The sequence below is a fragment of the Simochromis diagramma genome, unplaced genomic scaffold (assembly GCF_900408965.1).
Source record: "Simochromis diagramma unplaced genomic scaffold, fSimDia1.1 OVJJ01000514.1, whole genome shotgun sequence".
Taxonomy (NCBI): Eukaryota; Metazoa; Chordata; class Actinopteri; order Cichliformes; family Cichlidae; genus Simochromis; species Simochromis diagramma.
The window spans coordinates 1,540,635-1,562,201 of NW_024387346.1; the positions used below are offsets into that span (position 1 = coordinate 1,540,635).

General features: G+C 40.1%; 1 protein-coding gene across 1 annotated transcript; it reads right to left on the bottom strand.

Moving 5' to 3' along the window:
• Nucleotides 1-3,188: 3,188 nt before the first annotated feature.
• On the bottom strand, nucleotides 3,189-10,439 carry tnfaip6 (tumor necrosis factor, alpha-induced protein 6). Its single transcript, XM_040006888.1, has 6 exons — nucleotides 10,262-10,439; nucleotides 8,742-8,879; nucleotides 7,859-8,020; nucleotides 3,692-3,920; nucleotides 3,475-3,515; nucleotides 3,189-3,384 (listed from the first exon to the last, which is right to left on the bottom strand). Exons 1-6 carry the CDS (start codon nucleotides 10,359-10,361, stop codon nucleotides 3,284-3,286), a joined length of 771 nt encoding a protein of 256 aa, XP_039862822.1. The 5' UTR covers nucleotides 10,362-10,439; the 3' UTR covers nucleotides 3,189-3,283.
• Between the last annotated feature and the right edge of the window lie 11,128 nt (nucleotides 10,440-21,567).

The following is a 21,567-nucleotide window of genomic DNA, read 5'->3' on the forward strand; positions in this document are numbered from 1 at the left end:
GGTAAGTAAGTGTAAGTAAGTCACCCTTCTTAAATCTATTCAACTTTACTTAAGTTGGATTTAAAGTGAAGTCTTCCAACTTAAGCTCCATTTTGACACCCTCACAGACAAGAAAAAATTGCCAACCAGAAAAGTACAAAGGTCAATACAAGCAACTTACCCAACACAATATAAGCAACTTACTCAACATACGACGAAAAGAACAAACAACAAAAAAGAATGGACAAGCCCCCAATTCATGAAACAAACTTACAGAAGCCACAGAACCACTGAATTCTGATGTGGTGTCCCAAAGATTTACACCACCTACCTGGTGTAAAAACAAATGTCTTCGTCTGAGCTTGCAGAATGCTGTATGAAAAAATGGGATTGCAGCTGTAGCACCTCTATCTGGTGTTTGTAAGGCTTTGTTTCTAATTAGCCATCTCCTTTGCCATCGCTGCTGTTTTTGGTGTCACCCAGTAATCGTGATCAGGCCCTGCTTTTTCCATCTCTGCCTCAGAGTCGACATTCAGTTCCATTGAAGTGATCGCTGCTCCCAAACATTCACTGTGGGTATTTTGTAGTCATCCCATGAAAACAGTGAGTGATAGAGCTCCCTTTTTCAGTTTCCTCAGTCATCCAGCAGTCACAACAAAGACTCCTCACTGAAGTGCCTGCTACGTACGCAGATGTTTTTTGTGGGACTAAAGTTGTCCTTGTGGATGTTGATTAGCCACTGTGTCCTAACAACAGTATCAACAGGAAATTAATGAAAGCTAATCTCCAAATTATAGAGAGAGGAATTTGCCATGCCTCCTTCTATTCATGTCAAGTTTCCACGTTTAAGGGTTTTCATGTTTATTTCCTCTTCATCAAGTTTTTCATGTTTAGGATGCTTCATGTTTTCTTTTAAGTTTTCCCAGTTTAGGTTTTGTTTAGCTTTGCATTGTTTCACCCTTTTATTTTGTGCTGTTCTATCAGCCTCAATAAACGGCGCGTTTTTTGTCAATATCAAGTTTAGTTTTGCGTGACTGCAATTTGGTCCTCTTCCACTCCTCACACAGTCAGCTTCGCAGCCAGACTGTGACAACAACTTTTTTTTTAACTTGCTGAAATGCCAGTTGCCTTCCTCTAACCCTAAATCTGCTCATCCTTACATGTTTCTATAAGCAGTGCAGTAATGCTTAAACTGGAAATAGCCAACAGGAACTACTCAGGCACGCACTCGCATTCCAGAGTTTGATGCCATATTGTCCACAGAATGCACGAGCAGTTCATTATATCCAGAAAAGCCAGAACCTTCAAAGGAGAATAATAAAAAGTTACCATAATAATAAATCAAATAATAAGTCTGACAAATAATTGTAGTGCGCCTCAATGCAATTGCATTGGCACAATGAATAAAAAAAAATAGAAGCATTACATACACAGCTTGAAAGCAAGACAGCTGCTGCAGATAAATAAGTGGTGTGAGAGGAAAAGCTCTGTACAGCAGTTTGATATTTTAAGCTCTGTGGGAATGTGTGAGTCCGTTATCAGTCCTTTACATTACTGTTATCATTTTTGCCTTAGTTAACTGTTGTCACTGAAAGCATATTTCTCTTGGCTCTTACTGGAAACTGGAGCATGGCTCCATTTCACGGGCATCTCCATCTCAGTGACTGTATAAAAGTGTCCATCTCCTGTAATCAATGACTTCAGCTTGTCAAGCCGAGAGGATAACAGCTCGCAGCTTTTTCCTTGTTTGAGCATGTGCATTGTAAATCAGTGTCTAACAGGAAAACGTTGGGAGATTAGCAGGCTAGGAAAGCTAAAGCTGGCTCTGTTTTCACTGTTCTGAGATCAGTTACAAACCACATTTTGTGTGGAACAAAACTAGCATTAGCAAATAGACAGTTTTTTCCTTCCTGACCAATTTGGAGTGCAGTGTGAAACTCTTAATAAGTCCTTTAGCACATTATCAAGGGAAAACGTGATAGTTTTAACCTTTTAGTTTTGATAATTTATGTGCATTTTGCCAATAATACACCCATATGGAAAAGAAGTACATAAGACGAGACCATTACATAAGACGAGGCCTACTTCATATAGTGAATCATATAAGACTTATATGATTTACTCATGAAAGTGGCCACTTTCTCATTACATTTTTATATATTGTTTTAGTAAGTATCCAAAAACATACAAGTTTCATTGATATGATTTTTCAAGGGCTCTTATATCTGTTTTCACTCTTGTATGCTTTTCATACAAGTTTCACACAAGACAGATACAAACTTTGTAAGATTTATATATATCTTTTCCATATGTGCAGTTTTAAGTGTAGCGTTTTATTGCTTATTCTTTTATGTTCTTTTTTTTTTTAAGGAATGGTTCTAAAAAATACATTGACAGCTAATAATAAAAATGTTTTGCTAATATGGTAGATATTTATTTAACTATCCATGCATCCATCTTCTTCCGCTTATCCGGGGTGGGTTGCTGTATTTAAGTATACAGACAAAAAAAAACAAAAAAACAAAACAGACAGCACAAAACATTATACTTTAAGGTAGTTCTTATATAGAGCTTTTTTACTCTTCCTGAGCACTCAAAGCACTTTATCTGTGCTTATTGGGTCTCGCCCAAGCATGCAGTCTGGAGTAGCCAAGGTTTTAAACCAGCAACCTTCTGCTCTACCACCTGAGTTACAGTCACCCTATGTAACAGCCAGTGTTGTTTTTGTTTTGTGAATAAAATTTTATGCCTGAAACTAAACTTGGAATGAACACAGAACCCATTAGTGGTTAGAACAGATGAAGAATGCTGCAAATGTAATATTTTAGCATTGTCGATTGAGTGGGTTACTGTTCCCGTGTCCTGCTGGGCCCCCAATTTGGGCTCGTCAGTCGGGACAGTGGGGGCTGTTGACATGGGTCCTGGGTCTGCTTTTCCTCACCTTGCGGTCTCAATCACCTCTTCACTGCAACAGCTAAATTCTGTTTGGTTGTGTACCTGTCTCAGTTTTGTCTTTTAGGTGCTGTTTGTTTATTGTGTGTTTGACACAGATCTGTTTGGTCTATCAACGACTTTTGTCTTTTTCTCTCTCTCTTTTTGTCCCTTTCCTCCTTCTTGTCTTTATGTTATTATCTTCTCCTGTCTTTCACCAGCTCTGACATAAAAAAAAAGAATGTATCCTTATTTTTCTCAAATAATTATTCCTTTAATCAGCTACAGAGAATTTTTAATCAAGTACATAAACATCATAAATACAGCAACAGGATTATATCAGTGTATTAAACCATCAGTCAAAGGAGGGGCTTTATTTATGTGGGAGAGATGCATTAAAAGCAATATACTGTAACTGGAAGCCCCCAGCTGTAACCGAAGCATCAGAGAGGAACTTCAGTGTCATCACGTTCCCTGGAAAACATCACAAACAAATGTTTTGTATTGCTTTAAATCCAAATGTTTCTTTGTGTTCTTTTGATGTGAAAATGTGAGGGCTCTCACCTGTGCTGATTATATCATCTGGCAAATAATCACCACAGAACCTGGAAATAGATTTTATAAAGTCAGACACTTTCTTGCATTGTTTTTCTTGTAATTAAAAGATTTGGCATTTGAGGCTGTGAAAATGTTACCTTGGGTTCTTAAAACATTTAACTGACATTTTTCCTAAATTCAGACATCTTCTGTGCTAAATAACTACCCAGCTAGTTTTTCTCACCTCCCAGCAAAGCCCGATACGTCATCGTAGCTGTCGTAAACCTCCAAGTAATCTGCCAGACACTCTGTATCATCCTCTACATCAAACTCCATGAAGTGGAGGCGGATCTTCTGGCCCAGGCGGACTCGGATGTGCCAGTAGCAGATCTGTTCATCTTCATACTCCTCAGGGAACCCAGGAGACTGGATGATCTTCTGCTGCTCTGTCAGGACCCCGCCACACTCCTTGGCTATAAGAAGTGACATGAGTGGATCAAGGTTTTCAGAAAATATAATATGAGAATATATTTATATAAAGGAAATAAAATTCAGCTATTACTCTAAATTTTTTATTTCTGTTTAATCAGTCTGAGAACCAGCAGCTATAAACACCCCCAACCTTTTTTTGCACGAACCTTTAGAGTGCTAGCTGACTATAACTGGGACTAAACTATTAAACACTCCATGTTTGCTAGTTACAAAGTTACACTTTGCTTTCTAAAGTAATGCATAACATTAATCACATTATATTTTTCAGCATGCAGTATTTAGTACATGTATGTGTACACGTACTTAATTCAGTAATTACATTACAGTCACAAATGTCCTTACTCGCATCACAATGGTTCTTCAGTTATCTTAACCCTGGGTGGACTGAAATAAAATTCAAACAAATCTGCCTTTTTGATTTCAGTTCATTTTCAGTAGAAGGAAAATAGTGGAGTAGTCTACAACTGTTGTGTAGGTAAGAAGTGATGTGTAATACTTTATTATACTCATTACTTTTTTGAGAATTTACTCAAACATAGTTACAGTTAGTTTAATACTTTAAGTCAACATCTTTCACAGCTCACCGAGATCAGCTGAATGTTCCACTGGTAAAAACTGTTCTTTGGTGGTATTCTTCTGCTGGGCACTACAGAACATAACCTCAATATAGCAATTCTGTATCACTTTAATAGCAAGGCAAGCATCTGTTATCGTAGGGTACACCAGCACTGAAGAAGGCTGGTAGGAGCTCCTGCAGTACATTGATATATGGTGGCTTTTGAAATTAAAATCAATGTTCGCTGCATATTTCCCTTCTATACTTTATTTTACACCTGTAAAAAGCAGCACATGACTATTCTAGAATATACTCATGCAATATATGATTTTACCTACTTTAAAAAAACTGATTTGACTTTACAAAAAGGTAACTGGGTAATATAACCCAATGGGGAGGAAAAATGTAGTGTCAACAGTTTATTCTTTTAGTCTGTTGCTGGGACTGTGCCTCAGCATATGAAACATTTAAGTTTGGGATGTCCCTTTCATGTGAGCTCTGAATAAATTCAAAACAGAGAAAAGGAATCCTGTTGTTGAGCAAGACAAAAATCAAACACACATGTTGAGACGGTGACAATCACTGCTTTGAGCGACACAAAATTAATGTCTTACAGAATCTTTCGTTTTTTGTTCAGATTTGCAACAGTAAGCTAACATCTATCAAAGGGTACAGTTTAGCCAAAATGTCTGATCCAGACATGGTGAGAGGGATTCCACAGCTGGCTGACGTGGTGATCTAAACTGCCAAATTTTGGGATGAGAGAACTATAACCAGTTTCATAAACTGGTTTAAATAAAATTAATATTTTCTAAAAGAAACATTAAATTCCATCAGTATTTTATTATTCTGCATATTAGTGTGTGTATTGTCATATACATTATATAAGACAACATGTTCTTAGCTAGGAGTAAGAGAGCAAGAGACAGTCCTGCAACAGTTTGTTTTCTACTAAAGTGCCACTTAAGTGTTGCTTCTTTCTAAGGTTATCTCAATTCCAATTCTTCATTACGTATTTAGTGGTGACTTGAACAAAATTTCACCAAGGATACAAATTTTGATGTGTGTGTATATATACACACACATACACAGGCATCATGACCACCAAGAGGTGAAGTGAATAACGCTAATTATCCCTTGATCGTGACACGTGTAAGTAGGTGAGATATATTATGGAGCAACTGAACATTTCCTCAAATATGGAGGTTGATCAAGCCTTGAAAGCAGCTAATTCCTACAGTTTTCCTACGTTTCTGGGTTAGTTACAACCCCTTTGCCTGCATAAAAGCAGTGTTAGAACACACTATGGTACCAAACCCTCGTATCAGTTGAACAGTACTCCACTGCAGAAAGTAGTGTGTTGCTACAAAAATGGCAAGAAAAAAGGCAATTAACAATGGAAAAGAGGCAGGCCATCATGACACTTAAAAAGGTCTTTTCTATAGAGAAATTTCAAAGAAAGTCAAGGTGTCAGTGAGTACAGTTTCCTTCACCATCAAAAGGCACTCAGAAACAAACTGTGACAGGAAGAGGTCTGACAGACCCAAAGACACAACTGAATCAGAGGACAAGTTTCTGAGAGTTAACAGCTTACATGATTGGCGGGCTCACAGGACAACAGCTTCAAGCACAGCTTAATAGTGGTCGTAGTAAGCAAGTCTCAGTTTCAGCTGTGAAGAGAAGACTTTGAGCTGCAGGTTTGACAGGACGAGTTGCAGCAAGAAAGCCATTACTAAGACGTAAGGCAAAGAGGCTTGCCTGGGCCATGAAACACCATCATTGGACTACTGCAGACTGGAAGAAGGTATTATGGACTGATGGATCAAAATTTGAAATCTTCAATTCATCATGCAGGATCTCTGTACCCCGTGAAGTAGGCGAAAGGATGGTTCCACAGTGTGTGGCGTCAACTGTCGAACATGGAGGAGGAACTGTGATGGTCTGGGACTGTTTTGCTGGATTGAGGGTCGGTGACTTGTACAGAGTGAGAGAAAAAATAAACCAAAACGGCTACTACAGCATTCTGCATTGGCATGCTCTCTGATATGCGTTTAGTTGGTCAGGGGTTCATCCTACAGCAAGATAATGACCCAAAACATAAGTCCAAGCCAGAACTACCTCAGGAAAAAAGAACAAGAGGGTAAGCTTGAAAACATGCTTAAACAAACAGTCACCGCAGTCTCCAGACTTAAACCTCATCGAGCTGGTTTGGGATTAACTGGACAGAAGGGTGAAAGCAAAGCAACCTACAAGTGCCACATTTATGGGAACTTCTGTTAGAGATACCGGAAAAACTTTATGAAGAATATTTGATGTCTGTTGTAGAAAGAATGCCACGGGTGTGTTCAGCTGTTACATCTGCCAAAGGTGGCTACTTTGATGAGTCAAAAGTTTTAGTGTGCAAATTTATTTGGTTTTTTGGGTTTTTCCGATTGCTTATTTGTACTATGCTTTTATTTCAGAGTACAATGAGACATTAAACTGGAGAGAAACTAAACTTTCAATAGAAAATGATGCAGCATTATTCAGGGTCAACATTGAGCTGTTAGAGCTCATAAGCCAGAATGTGTCTTAGTTATCTGTTATTCATCAGCTCCACTGGCATCCACCAGGTTTATTCATTTTCTGACCATGACTGAAATTATGGTTGTGAGTCAAGACAAAAAATGGTCCCACTATGGTCTCATCTGCACTAGTTGCCTTTATGGTCCTCCATGGTTGACACAAAACTGTGCTAAATCTGAGGCACCTCAAGATGACAGCAGTAAAGATAAACAGTGGTAAAGCTGTAAAGGTTTTAATCTGTACTGACTCACTAAATAAACAATATGCAGAGCACTGACCAGACTCTATCCATGAATGTGCAGCTGTGTTTTTAAGCACCAAGTATTGTGCTGTGTGTCTATAGTGATACAAATCCTGTTTATATATACTGACTTAGCATGTTCCATGCTTTGAGGTTACTGGAACATGGTGCAAGTTTTACCAGTATCCAAATGGATGAGTTTAAGTAAAATTATAAACTGTGCAGTTGCTATGAAGGTTAAAATTAGCTAATGATGATAAAACTGGTTTAGGTTAAAGGCTGTAAAAATGTTTATTTCTACTGTAAACTTTTTCTATTTTAACATAGGAGTCTGTCTCACTTCTGGAGCCAACCTCAAGTGATCTCCAGAGGAATTGTTTTTGGCACATCTACATTTGTATCTTTTTGGCAGCTCTGCTGCTGCTTCATAACCTGGTGATAATTCTATGTGGGACTGCCACTAAGAGCCACCCTTTCCAATTATACATAGTCATTTGATTAATGAATGATGTTAAAATATTAAACAGTGCACAACAGAAAGGGAACGTCATACTCACAGTTTGGGTTGTAGCAGTAAACATCCCATTTCTCACTTTTGTTCAGCCTGTATCCGTAGTCAATTATGCCAACCTTCCCAAAACCACAGTTGGATCCGGATTTAACGATTGGGTAGCCAACGCGTCCTTTGTCAAACCATCCAGCAGCGCAGACATGAAAGCCTGAACATGAGAAGAAATATGTTTTTTTTTCCCCAACTATCCCCCATGAGCTGTTGATAATACTGACACAAATAAACTACTGTATGCTACAAAGTATGAGAAGTCTTTTAACTCTGCTAAGAACCAGAGAACAGCTGGTCAAAACCTGTTGGGGACCAAGATTTGGCTGTTTTTCCTATGTGTGCACACACAGAGGAATTTAAGTTAGAGTCACAATCAGCAGCCCCCCCAGAGCAGGCCAGATAAAACATGGCCTCCTGGGTAGACTCCTGTGGAGAAACTCAGCTGTAGCAGCTGACAGTAAGGCTGATTGTAAGGCCAGAGGCAGAGTCCATTTCTGTGCTGTGGGAACAGTGACACTACCCACCAAAGAAGTTGCTAACAGACTTTTACAATATACAGGGAGTGTTTAAAATTAGGCGAGATGGGAGATGGGATTAAGGCAACAGGCACCCATAGAAACACTCATGGAAAGATTTGTTTCACTCACTTCTTCCTTTTGACCTTTACCATGTCAGCACATGCACCACTTTTCCTACAAGTTAAAAGCATTCCAGGCGTTTAAGATGTTACATCAGGATGTTTGATGGACTACACATTAAGGAAGCGCCTGCATGTGTTTTGAGTGAATCACTTCTGATGAATTACAGTCCACACACACTTTCTTTCTCTGGAAGGAACTCCGTGTGTGTGTTGTGTTTGCGGATGAACTGCTGCAGACCTATTTGACGAGCTGCCTCCAGTTGTTCGTAAGTGGCCAGCGTCCCTCCCTCATACTTGCAGACAGCCTTGGCCTCTTTATACGTCAACTGGTATCTTCCTTTGCGTGATTCCCGGTGGTAAACTCCAGCTGCTTGTTCTGTCAAAGACAGAGAACAGAAAAGGAAGTCTAAGCCTTGGGATTCTCTGCATACAGAGATAAAGACTAGAGATTCTACATAGCATAGTCATTTTGTGCCTGAGGCATGTTTAAAAGGACCCAGTGGTTACAGCCAATTTGGACACCATGTTTTTATTGTGAAAGAGAATGAAAAAGACTGTGTGATTCTTTCTTTCTTTCTTTTTCAAATTGGAAATTGGAAGGCCACCAACAATTTCGTCCTATCAACAGGGAGTCTTCTGATCCTGTGCTTTTACGCATGCTTGACTGCAAAACTTGGCAGAAAACATTCTAAATTAGCCAACAGTTGATATTTTGATCTTTTTAATGAATGTAATGTTTTTACAATAATTAAACTCAGTGCTACAGTAGCCTTTTCAACATGTCGGCTCAGACTGGTGATATCCAGCAGTCTACATAGTACTACAGCAGTATGTTCTGTAACAATGACTGACTTAAAAGTTCATATAAACATGTAACCAAGTAACAAATATTGTATGAATTCTTTTTCTTCAGTCTTGCTTCTGTATGAAGGACTGAAACTGCCTAAATCAAAACTAAGTAAAGTTGGAAACATAGGAAATAAATGAGTAAATAAATGAATAGAATTTTATGATTTTATTTTATGAAGATATACAGACAATAAATGGCATACAAATTCATCATTCATTTATCTATCATTTATTATATTGAATCTATTTAATGTATTTTAATTTTTTTAATTCATTAATCTATATTTTCTTTCCAAACAAATGTTCAGGTATACACACACACACACACACACACACACACACACACACACACACACACACACACACACACACACACACACACACACACATATATATGTATATATATTAAAACAGCAGTTTGTTTGATTAGCATTATTGCAGACTCCTCAAAACTCCTCAGTAACATTATTAATGTCACAATAATGGAAAGCAATCACATTCCCAGATTAGCAGAAACAGTATTGAAGTTTCTTGTGATCTGGACATTTTGGAAAGCCCAGAGATGAAGTCATTTCCTCATGTTTACTGGCCTCCTGCAGCACTCCTGCCAGGTCATAAACGTGCAGTTTGGCACGAGGGAAGCAGCTGGACTACTGTATAGCCTATTAATCCTCCTGACAACAAGCCTTTATGTGAAAATAACCTCTGCTGTGGATTAACACAGGAGAAAACTTTCTAATAATCACAGGTAGCTGGAGGTTGAACTAGTTTTTATGAATAACCAAAAACTGACTTCGCAGCTCTAAGGGGATGCAGTTATTCTTATCTGAACTGGATAACAGTTTCTGAAAAAACATTTCAATGTTTCTAGCTACCACAGCACGAAAAAAAGGAATCTTTCGGTCTTACCTAGCCAAATTGAATTATGAAAAATTCCGTTACTGTAGCTCCATGCCTCCACCTCCTTTAGCACAAACCCGAGTAACCAAAGAAGAGCCAAGACACGCATCCTGCAGCCCTCAGTGCACAGCTGTTCTCTCCAGATGTTTCCAGTAGTTCTCTCCTATGCCCCTCTGCTGCTTTTGGCTTTATATACCAAACGCTGACTGCTGGTGCCTCCCAGGAGAGGTGGGAGGTATCAAGTAGTCTGGTGTGAGATAATTAACTGCAGCCAGTGACTACTTTTACAGTATCCAGCACAAATAAGGATAAATGCTGGAGTTAGTACTGTTTGTCTGTTCACTACAACAGACGTTTGTGTTGTCAGAAAAAGACCTTCTTAAAAATAAAGCAAGTCAATTCAGAGGTTTTGTAAAGGGTTAGACATTGTGGAAATGTGTTTAATAACAGAGGAGCGTGTAAAGTTATATTTACACACTGCATAATAAAAAGTCAGAGAGCACTTGAACCATCTTACCTTTGATTTTTGATGTGGGTTGATTATTTTGGTTTGCAGTCACCTTTGTTATATCATTTTGTTCTAAACAAGTTTGTGTGTCAGTAAGGACTGTTTACATGAATTTTTAATCCACAAAGACCAGATTTGTGTTCCTTTTATTTTTTGAGCAGTATATTTAATGATTAAAAAAAACAGTTGTTGAGTTTTAAAAGTCATTTATAAATAAAATACTGTACATTACTGTATATAAGAATTCATTATGAGAAAGACTTACACTGCCTTAGAAAACATGTAGGAGTCATTCAAACTGATAACACTTTTAACATTGTTGCTTTAATTTTTATTAATGTGGCTGTCATGCTCCATCATACTGTATATTTCTCTGTGAGTGTCATCAGCATTAGCTAGGTGTTTGTATTCTCACATGAACAGTGAACTAAATAACTAATTATAAAGTTTTAAATTATAAAGATGAGAGTTTCGTGAAAAGTTGTGTGCTGTGTTTTTAGATTTTAGCCCAACTCTCACGTACAGGATCAATTCCAACACTTAGTGCCAAAAACTAGAGTTCCTCTAATGACCGCTGAAGGCTGGTTCAAAATTGAGTCAGTCTCCACTGAACTCTGTGTTTGTGTGTGTTGTGTTTGTGAGAGAAATACACAACTTTACAGCAAGTTGAATTCGAGAACAAAAAAAATCTGTTTGGATCTTTAACGCTAATTTCCTCCTTTAAGACAACTGCACAGTGGGGGATAACTACATACGTATATAACGTAAACATTTGTGTTGTGGTAAGGCTTAATGTTAAGGTTGTGACTACTTGACTGGTAGGTGTCCCAGCCTGCAAAAACATGTAGCCACTGTGACATTAGACATTGTTTTAGGACACATCGGGCTCACATTGTGGAGCTTCAGTATTACTGCACTGGCCACAAGTACTTTATTTTGTTTTTTTAACAAAAAGTGGCCAATGGATTCAATGAAATCAGCACTCAGAGTTAAATATAGTGCTTAATTTAAGTATAATACTATGTTTAACAGTAGCACAAACCTACTGTGAAAGTTTCCAAAACATTTGTGAGTGTAACCCTTATTAAAGAAACACCAGTACCCAGGAGATATCCATAAAATATAAACACAAATTGCAAACAATAAAAAATAAGACAGACTTGTTTTATTTATTTATTTATTTTACCCTGAAGATACTTTACTAAAGCGGAGAGTCCACATTGAAGATGATTCACAGCTGCACGGTGACCAAGTCCACAGCAAGTCAAAGACGTGATGGAGTAGCACAACACGAAGTGGTCAAGTCCCGAGGTAAACTGTTTTTTCGAAAAGTGCGCAGTTGAGATACAACTGACAATTTAAAGTAAAGCATATGGTTGGTTGACTGATGACAGGGTAGTAAAAACGTTTATGGGTTACCTAGGCAACTGAAGCCTGTAATATTTACTAGTAACTGACGGTCAAAGTAATTCATGACGTATGAATCACTTCCTGGTTATCTGGACTAATTTTCAGAAAATTCTGAGTAAAACCACAGCTCTGTTTCTTTCTGTTGCTATGAAATGGTAAAAGTATACTTTACATTCGATGCACGTTAAAATAACTAATAATAATAAATAATAATAATATACCTGTGATGCACTGATGATGAATTGCTGATGAGGCCATTCACCAGTTTTTCAAAGCGATCAGGACCCGTCATATTTTTAGTTATTTTTCTGAGTTTAGCAAACCTTTTTTTTTTTTTCCTAAAATGCTGTGTCAAGAACCAGTGGGTGGTGTCACGGGCCTGCGTGATGGTGCCTCTATCTTTTATATTCACTCATTCAACATAGGAAAAGGATTGCTTGTTCTGTTTCTCTGCAGTCCTGTCAGCAAAGTTGCTCAATAGCACATGCCACAGAGGGGAGTTTGATGTAACAGCATACAGTCCTGTGTGGGGGTTTCCAGATGTTCGTTTTGCACAGCTTCAGTCAATGGGCACTGAAGTAAAATTGGAATTGTGTTTTCACAGCAATTTAGGAATAATTCTTATATATTTCTTAAGAGCCACATCAAGGACAGCCAAGAAGTTTTAGAAACCTAGAGCATTTTGAGGATTTGAATATTTGCCTAGCAACATTTATTATTTTGACTACTATTAAAGCATAAAGCTGTAACAGTAGGCCTAATATATTTGATTTCATTTCACTTTCAGTTCTATTTTATATACATATCACCAAATCACTGCAACAGTGGTGCTTTATATTAATGGTAAATGGACAGGTTTTTATATAGTGCTTTAAACAACATCCCTACTTCACCCACATGCATAGAAGCACTTTTTTCACACCCTAGTGCTTTCTATATAACATTGACACTCCAGTTAACACATCAGAGATCAACTTGGGGTCACCTGCCACCACCCCAGATGGCTGCCCCTCCCTAAACCTGCAGGAGATTTCTTTCTGTTAAAAGGGAGTTTTTTCTTCCCCCTGTCACCAAGCGCTTGCTTATAGGAGAGTATCAGATTGTTGGGGTTTTCTTTGTATTACTCTAGGGTCTTTACTTTGTAATAATAATTATTATTGTAGGCTTAAAACCTACCAACCAGAACACGCACAATCTCGTCTGATCTCGGAAGCCAAGCTGGCTTTGAGAAGGCTTTGATGCGAGACCACCTGGGAATACTAGGTGCTGTAAACTTGGGGTGGCTGTAGCTCAGGAGGTAGACAAGGTCATCTACTAATTGGAAGGTTGGTAGTTTGATTCCTGGCTGCTTCGGTCTGCGCGCCAAAGTATCCTTGACTGAGATACTGAACCACAAGTTGCTCTCCAATACTTTCATGACTGTGCAGATGTTAGATAGAAAGCACTTGGGTGTAAAATTACAGTCTGTCACAATCTGTTGAGGATGGCGGAGAAAGGACAAAACACAGACTGTTAAAGAGAGACAAAAATAATAATAACAAATGATTAAAGGTGAAGTGACATATAAACACATACAGAGTGAAAAGAGGTCAGTGAAAAAGAAAAAGTGCATGTAGGTGCATAACTAAGGAGGTTTTACAGTCCTGACTTTGAGCTTTACAAAAAAGGAAAATTACAAATACACGATGAAACCAAATACCTGCATGCTGGCTGTGGGACCTTCTTACCACATAATAAATGCCCCGAGAGACATTTTTCCTCTCTTTGATATTCACCAGCTTGAATACAGTGGAGTGAAATCCTAATGGTCCACTCTGAATGGCATTGTCAGTTCTCAATCAAATGATACACATCTTTGTAAACCACAATCATTTTAGGATATCCAACAGCAAAACAGTTCCTTACTTTATGACGGCAATACCTGCTTAGCAGTGTACTGGTCTTTTACCTTTTTAGTCATCTATGGAAGTAAATGCTACTCTTAGCTTGTTAATGTTGCATCATGAGACTCCGAAGAAGAAATTCGAGATTATTGTTTGTTACTAGAAAAAGAACGGGACGTTAAAGGGTTAAACAAGGTGTCTGTTTAGGATTTTTTTTGTGTTGAACGGCAAAGCGACAACTCACTGACTAAAATATAATAACCATAGTTAGGTATAGTCCATGGTTTACAGGAAGCACTCTACACCGAATCCAGTCACTGACACCCCCATAAGCAACATGATATCGCTTAACCTCAGAATCACACACACAATCACGCCAATGGCTTCCAGGCAAAATTGTCTGAATGGATTCCAGATCTGGGAGGAAATCATGTATAGGTCTTAATTCTCCATGTGCCCCTCCCATTCCATCCCACACATGGAAAGTCCTTCTCAGGCAACATAATTGTGTCATACTGTACATCACAGCCACGTTTAACCACGAGATTCATCATCATTTCCATGTGTTTTACAACTGCAGCAGCAAAAGTGGTTACACTGCTTAGAGTGAGTAGTCTGCGTCATGATGAAATAACAATAAAAGTGTACTAAATTATTTAGACTACTGACATCATGTCTGTCATGAGGGCGAAAAAACATGTTAAATGTAATCAGAAAAAAGGAAGGGCAACACAATGCTGACCACACAGAGTTTTTTTTTAAATTTAGCATGTATCTAAACCTTAAAGCATCTTTTTTTCATGACCAAAGCAGAAAATAATATGGCCATGGTGTTTACACATGCTACAAATGCTACAAAAACATAACCAATTTAAAATTTTTAAAAAATCTAACTCAATGCAAACTGCTCACTTAAATCTGTTTTGATTAAGCTGTAAACACAAATCACAAACGAGCTAATTCCACGTAGAATTCATTCATTTGAAAAATTAATGAATGAACTACTCTTTCACACAGGGCCAGGTAAGTCTGAGCAGTTTTTCTCCATTGATAAATGAGATTATTATTTAAATTCTACATTTTGTATTTACTTAGGTTACCCTTATCTAACAATAAAATCTGTCTAATGATCTGAAACATAAAAGTGTGACAGTGGTGGCAAGATGGAGCAGATTAGAAAAGAATATGTAAGAGGGACCGCTCAGGTTAAGCAAGTTGGAGACAAAGTTAGAGAAGTGAGGCTGAGTTGGTTTGGATATGTGCAGAGGAGGAGAGGAGGGATATATTGGACTGAAGGTAGAGTTGCCAATCAAGAGGAAAGGATTCGTGGATACAGAGGCTTCTGTGACAGAAGAAGATGTTAGAGAGAGGGACAGAGATAGGATGATATGGAGGCAGATGATCTGCTGAAGGAGGTGTAAAAGAAGAAGAAGCGTCCATCAGCTTGATTCCCAGTGGCTCAGAGATACTGGAAATGAAAAACTGAAGTAAGTTTATTAAAAAAATGAAGGTTATGCATGTTGTTCACTGCTAAGTGTTCTCAGACGAGAGTTAACACTGGAGTGACATTTGGCCAGGATGCTGACGTCTTTTCGACCTTTAATACACATACAGTAGTACTAATGCTGAGCAATGATGTGTTGATCATAGTGATGATGTGTTGGTGCTGCGTTTTCAAGCTTACTGTTGTTACTAAGAACATGCTGTCACCAACATAAAACAAAAGATCAGGTCAAACGGTGTTACCTGACCTTCTGAGGAACTTCAATTTGGAAACGATCAGCAGTTCCTGGAAATTTTGTCCCCGAGGACGTGTTGAGTAATTACTCCATTATACCCTCTCCACACATGTCAGACACATTTCTGGAACAGAGGTAGTTTTATTTCTCAGAGGTCTGTATAACTGTCAACTACTTCCACATGTACATCAAATACAACAGACCCAGATTGGTAAAAGATGGAGTGATGGAGAGGCAGACGCAGGAGGACAATTAAGCTTTGTTTCTGGTTTATTCACCCTGTTTTTCTTACGACTGTGCTAACTGACTTCCATGACTTCACTTTTTGGCAAAATTTATGTCAAAATACAGCTAGTGGTGGTCAGGGTGTTCCTCTTTCTGGTGGTCTATGACACACAGCCACTTATGCATGAATACTCATACAGAAGTTAGTCCACAGACAGGCAGTAGGTTGGACACAAGGAAGAACAGCAAATTGCCAGAAAGCCTGACTGTGACTATTAACAGAATAGTCTGCCACCTACAAAGGTAAAGAGGGGAGTCCTTAGAGTGGTGGGAGTGATTAACTGGTTCGACTCAAACAGCAAAAAAAATGAAGGGAACCAGAAAAAACAGTGATTTTGGCAGTTAGGAAGGTTCTAACTGAGTGAAGTGATCCAGAAGTATCTGCATAGCAGCCATAAAAAGAGCAAACATGCTTCAGTGTTTCCTTTACTATTTCTTTAAACAGCATATACCACAGGTGTCAAAGATATATGTAAGCTCCGAAAGTTGTGCTTTCATTTACTACAGCAGCATGTGGAAAAATTTAAGAGATACTGTTGAACTTGCACTTCTTTTTCTTATATTAAGCTATCTTGAGGATTAAATGTGTAGTTAAACCTCTTTCCACCGATCGACAAGGGAGGAGCAATGGACCTTAGTACCCAGATTTTCTGGATACTTGGGTTATCTTCTCCTCAGTCTGTATGAACTCTCACATCTTTCACTGACCTCGTGGCATTCACCATCTACGTCAACGAAGTGATTAGGAAAACTTCACTGCTTCATCATCTGTATCAAACATTTAGAATGAACAGATGCGTGTGAAGCCAGGACCAACTGATCAGTGACTTTGAAAGAGAGTGGAGTCATTTTTATTTACGTAGAATATTTATAAGTGCTTTCCAAGTGTCCTGGGGGGTGATTGGCAGAACCTCTCAAGCCCCAAGGGTCTTTCTGAGGTTCCTGCTCGAAAATGACGTCTAAAATGAAATGCATTTCTCTGCAATTTTAAACTCTGTGTAAACAATCTTGGTTTTAAAATAAAGCTAACACTTGTGAGATTTTATCAGAGGTGTAATATTACAACAGATGTTACTGTGTCAAAGTAACTGAGGCTGGATTTCATTGGATAAAACCACTTTGAAAATATGCTTCAGAAGACAATAGGCTCCAGAAAACCAAGAGTCAGCAAATGGACAATATGCATGCAAAGATTGATGCTGCTGAAGTGAAACAGAAATGTTACAGTGGGTTTTATAAACTCATAGTCAGGTATTTTGCCATTTAGCACATTCTGGCACCATCTGTCAGTTCAAATTTCATAGGTATTGAAAAGCAGAAATGATTTAACTTTATTTACATGCCTAAAAATGCTTGTTTTTTGAATATTTTTGGAGGAATTACCCAGACACGCACACATCGGCCCTTTTTATGCAAAGTTCCCTTTGTGTAATGGCGATTTGGAAATAGGCCTTTTCCCTTTAAAATATGAAGGGCTGTAACTTCGGCTTCTATTAACCGATTTGGAATACTTAACCCCTCTTTTTAATCATTTGAGCCCACAGAATCATAATAAAATCACCATGTTTACATCAGTTCCACCAATAAGAACTTGCAAGGTGACAAACACACCCAAAATTTATGACACTTGCCCTCGTCTAATCAAATGTCTGTAACTGGGCCGAAAAATTTTGATGGGTGTGTTCAAGTTAATCTGGAGTTAATCTGAGTGAGAGACTAGCTCTCCACTCCATTACATATTCCATATGCATGGAGTGTGACCCCCCCCCCCCTTGGTTGTAGCGTGCGGATACTTCTTTAAGAAACTCTGGCTAGCTTGGCCACGCCCCAAAGCTTATGTATAAATCAGCTGTGCAGATGTGAAACTGGTGACAATTTGATCATAACGCGTCTCCGAGTGGCCTGAAGCTGGAGCGAGAGGCTCTTACTCAGAGAAGCAAGGTTACAGTGTAACCGTACATTCTCTATCATATCAAGACTATCTCTCCACTCCGTTACATATTCCATATGTACGGGGTAACTCTTTAAGACACCCCCGCAAGGAGACAGTGCAACCGAAACCCTAGAGTGAAAGTGTACTGACAAACTATATACAAATGCAAATATATACACGCCACCGCTGTCAAGGCCCCGCCAAATGCCAAGGTGGGCAGAGGCATCAGTCTGCCAGACGCAAGACTGACGTGAACGAGTCCCACAAGACGCAAGGACTGCAATTAAGCAGCTGCTCATTGTAGCCTGCAAAATGCTAGGCCGACTGAGGAGACAAAGGTTACTGCTGACGGGCACCCAGCACCTGCTCCCCGAAAGAGGGGCTGGCTGCCACGTTCAAGTGGTAAAACCTAGTAAAGGCAGTAGCCAAGGACCATGTTGCCGCCGCACAAATGGCAGAGAGGGAGGGCCCCTTCACAAGGCCAGAGAACTGGCTACCCCATGGATTGAATGGGCCCGCACTCCCGAGGGGAGGGGAACTCCTGCAGAGGCATAAGCCTGCTGGATTGCCTCTACCACCCAGTGGGACAACCAGGATTTGGACTTGCTCAGGATCCCGGCATGGAAGGCAATGAACAGCTAATCCGTTGTCCGAATTGGCCGGGTACGCCTGACATACCGCGGCAAAGATCGGATAGGCCACCAGATGCTAAGCTGACTCTCAGTTCAAGCCCTCAGTGGGAGATTACTGCAGCTCGCCCTACTGGGAGAGGTGGAAGTCGGACAGGGTTTTCGGCAAGAAGGCAGGGTTGTCACATTTGCATTTTCCAAATGTTTTCATAGACATTTGCATTGAAAATGCAAATGTCTATGAAAACATTTTTTTACCAGACCAGACCAAGTCTTAGTCTCGGAGGCAGCTGGTTTGGTCACACAAAAAACTGTCTCAGAGAGGACTGACGTATCTTTGGATTCTGCGGCTGAAAAGCACAATGGGTTCTAGAATAAGGTTCAGAACATGCAGCCTTAAAGTCCTCAGCTATCCCCCTGCCAGAAGCAGTCTTTGACACAGAGGAATCAACAGGATAATAGGCACAGCCTCCACACACTCGCAAAGCGCCTAAGCAGGCCTCGTGACATTTCCTGTGTCACGGTCCTGGGTCTGGTGATCTAGTGCTCAGGTTTTTGAGTTAAGTTATAGCTTCTGAATTATGGCTTTCTGTTTGTATTGTAATTATAGTTCACAGTTCTGTTACGGTGCCTTCCCTGTGCTTTTGTATCTCATGTTTCTGTTATGTTTTCATATCTGCTATTCCTGGTCTCGTCTGTGTGTGTCTTCTCATTACTTCCTGTTTTACTTTGACAGTCTGTGCCCTATGTTAATGTTTCTAGTTTTGTGTCTCCCTGGTCCCGTTTGTTAATTAGTGTCAGCTGTGTTCCCCGTCCGGTCCTCATTCCCTCGCTTTCCTCTTCTATTTATTGTCTGTGTTTTCATCTGTTTGGCGTCTCCTCGTGTCCTGAGTATTCTTAGTTTCTAGTTATCTGTTCCCCACTTTAGGTTTTAATTCAGCATTTGAAGTTTGTTTTGTCACGTTTGTTGTAATAATGGATTGCATTTATATAGCACTTTTCGAGAACCTCAAATAATGTAATGAGTAATGAGGTTTATCCAGCAATAAAGCTGCACCCTAAATTAACTCTCTGTTTCCTTGTCCTGCATTTTGGGTCCTTCATCCTGCCTGCCGCACAGCACAGCCATGACATCCTGAGCAGCACAGCGATTGTCTCGGGTAAGGGGGCCACAGGCGATCTGCTCCCGGCCGTGCATAGCAGCAAACCCTATGCAGGCAGGGGACCACCGGTGTTGGTGGCCGTGCACCAGGTCTTGGAAATCAGGCAACAGTGGCACCTGCAATCGAGGGCCCTGCAGCTCCATGATATCAAATAGGTCAAACCTAAAGGGAGCCAGCCAGAAGCGGGCCAAGTGGAATTTTCGAGAGAAGAGGACGGACCCAGCGTCAACATCCTCCTGGTGATATTCACTCTTCACCAGCTCAAGCTCAGACGCGGGGCCAAGGGAGGGGCAAACACCCGTGAGGTAGCCACTCTCCCTGCTTTAGCCTTACGAACGTTAGTGAGTGGGGGGCCGGCGTGCTTAGAGGCAAAAAAACGGCCTCTCTAGTCCATGATGGCAAAATAAACAGTCTAAGCAGGACTATGGAGCTTCCCTGGCTAATAAGGAATCTTCAGAACCAACGCACAAAATGCATCTATCTTGCCCGTCCTCCAACGGCATGGATATGCTGCACTCGACACCATTATGGCCCATTAGGGTGGCCATACTCTGGTGTAACAAGGGGGCAGGGCCAGCCGAATCCAGAAGGAAAAAACAAACAAAAAAAACACACTCTCTCCTCCAGCTACCAGGTAAGCAACAGCTTCAAGCTACAACACTTTTTCCCTCTTGTTATTCTTTATTCGTACTGAACTGTGTGAAGTGCTTTACAGCTAGGAAGCTTGGCTCACTGAGCTACCGAACGGGTCCCTGCTGGCTGCGTAAACTGGCGAAACACAGGCAATGCGCCAGGGGAATACAGCGTGCAGAAGCAACTCTTCCCTGGAGAGAAGGGACCCAATGACTACGTGAACCTGCGAGACCACAGGCAACACAGCAGGTGAACAGCTGGCTGCAGGACCCTAGGTGAGCGCCACGTGTGCAACCCATGAGACCGTGAGACATGGCACCAGCAGCTAGAGCCACACACAAACACTCTCACACAGTACCACACAGAGGCACCACACACAAGCTGTCACACACGCTCACTCTCAAGTGGAGATCAAACGATCACTGGTTTCACGTCTGCACAGCTGATTTATACGTACCTGGAGTGTCTTAAAGTAGTAACTACATGCCATGACCAAGGATCATACCCCGCATTGGAAGTGGTGGCAAAGGTAAGTCTGATTTCACGTTAATTTTTGTCGAGCATCAAACATATTTGTGGTCTTCTTTTGCAGCTGGTTCAGTGAATTTTGGTCGGAGCGTGATGAAACTTCCAGTGTTGGAATCTGTGAGATCTCTGCTTTTAGAAAATGTATTGTTCACTTGGTTAGCCATGGTTCTGTGCACATAAGGCTCGGTTGTTTGTGTTTATGGACATTTTGTGAAGTGACATACCTGCTCTTTTAATTGTTGTTATTTTCACTGTGTTTGGTGGTCGTAGAAATGGTTTATATGAGCTTTTAGCTGAGATTCTGAGGTTTCTGTGGATATCGTACATGCCTCCCATACCGAGGGCACTGGGGCTCAACACCTCAGGGACCAGGAGGCAAAATATGAACTTTAAAGAGCCATGATATACTGTGAGGCTGATTCACATAAATAATAATAAAACCTTTTTGGCCATTTTTAGACATCCACAGTAGAGAGCAGGCAGAGGGGTGGCTTACAGGACTGATCCAAGGCAAATGTACAACATGCAGATCACTGGCTGAACCAACTGAGCTATAGCAGCTCCTTGGAGGGGTAAAATTTTTAAATTAGCCCAGTTTCACAGG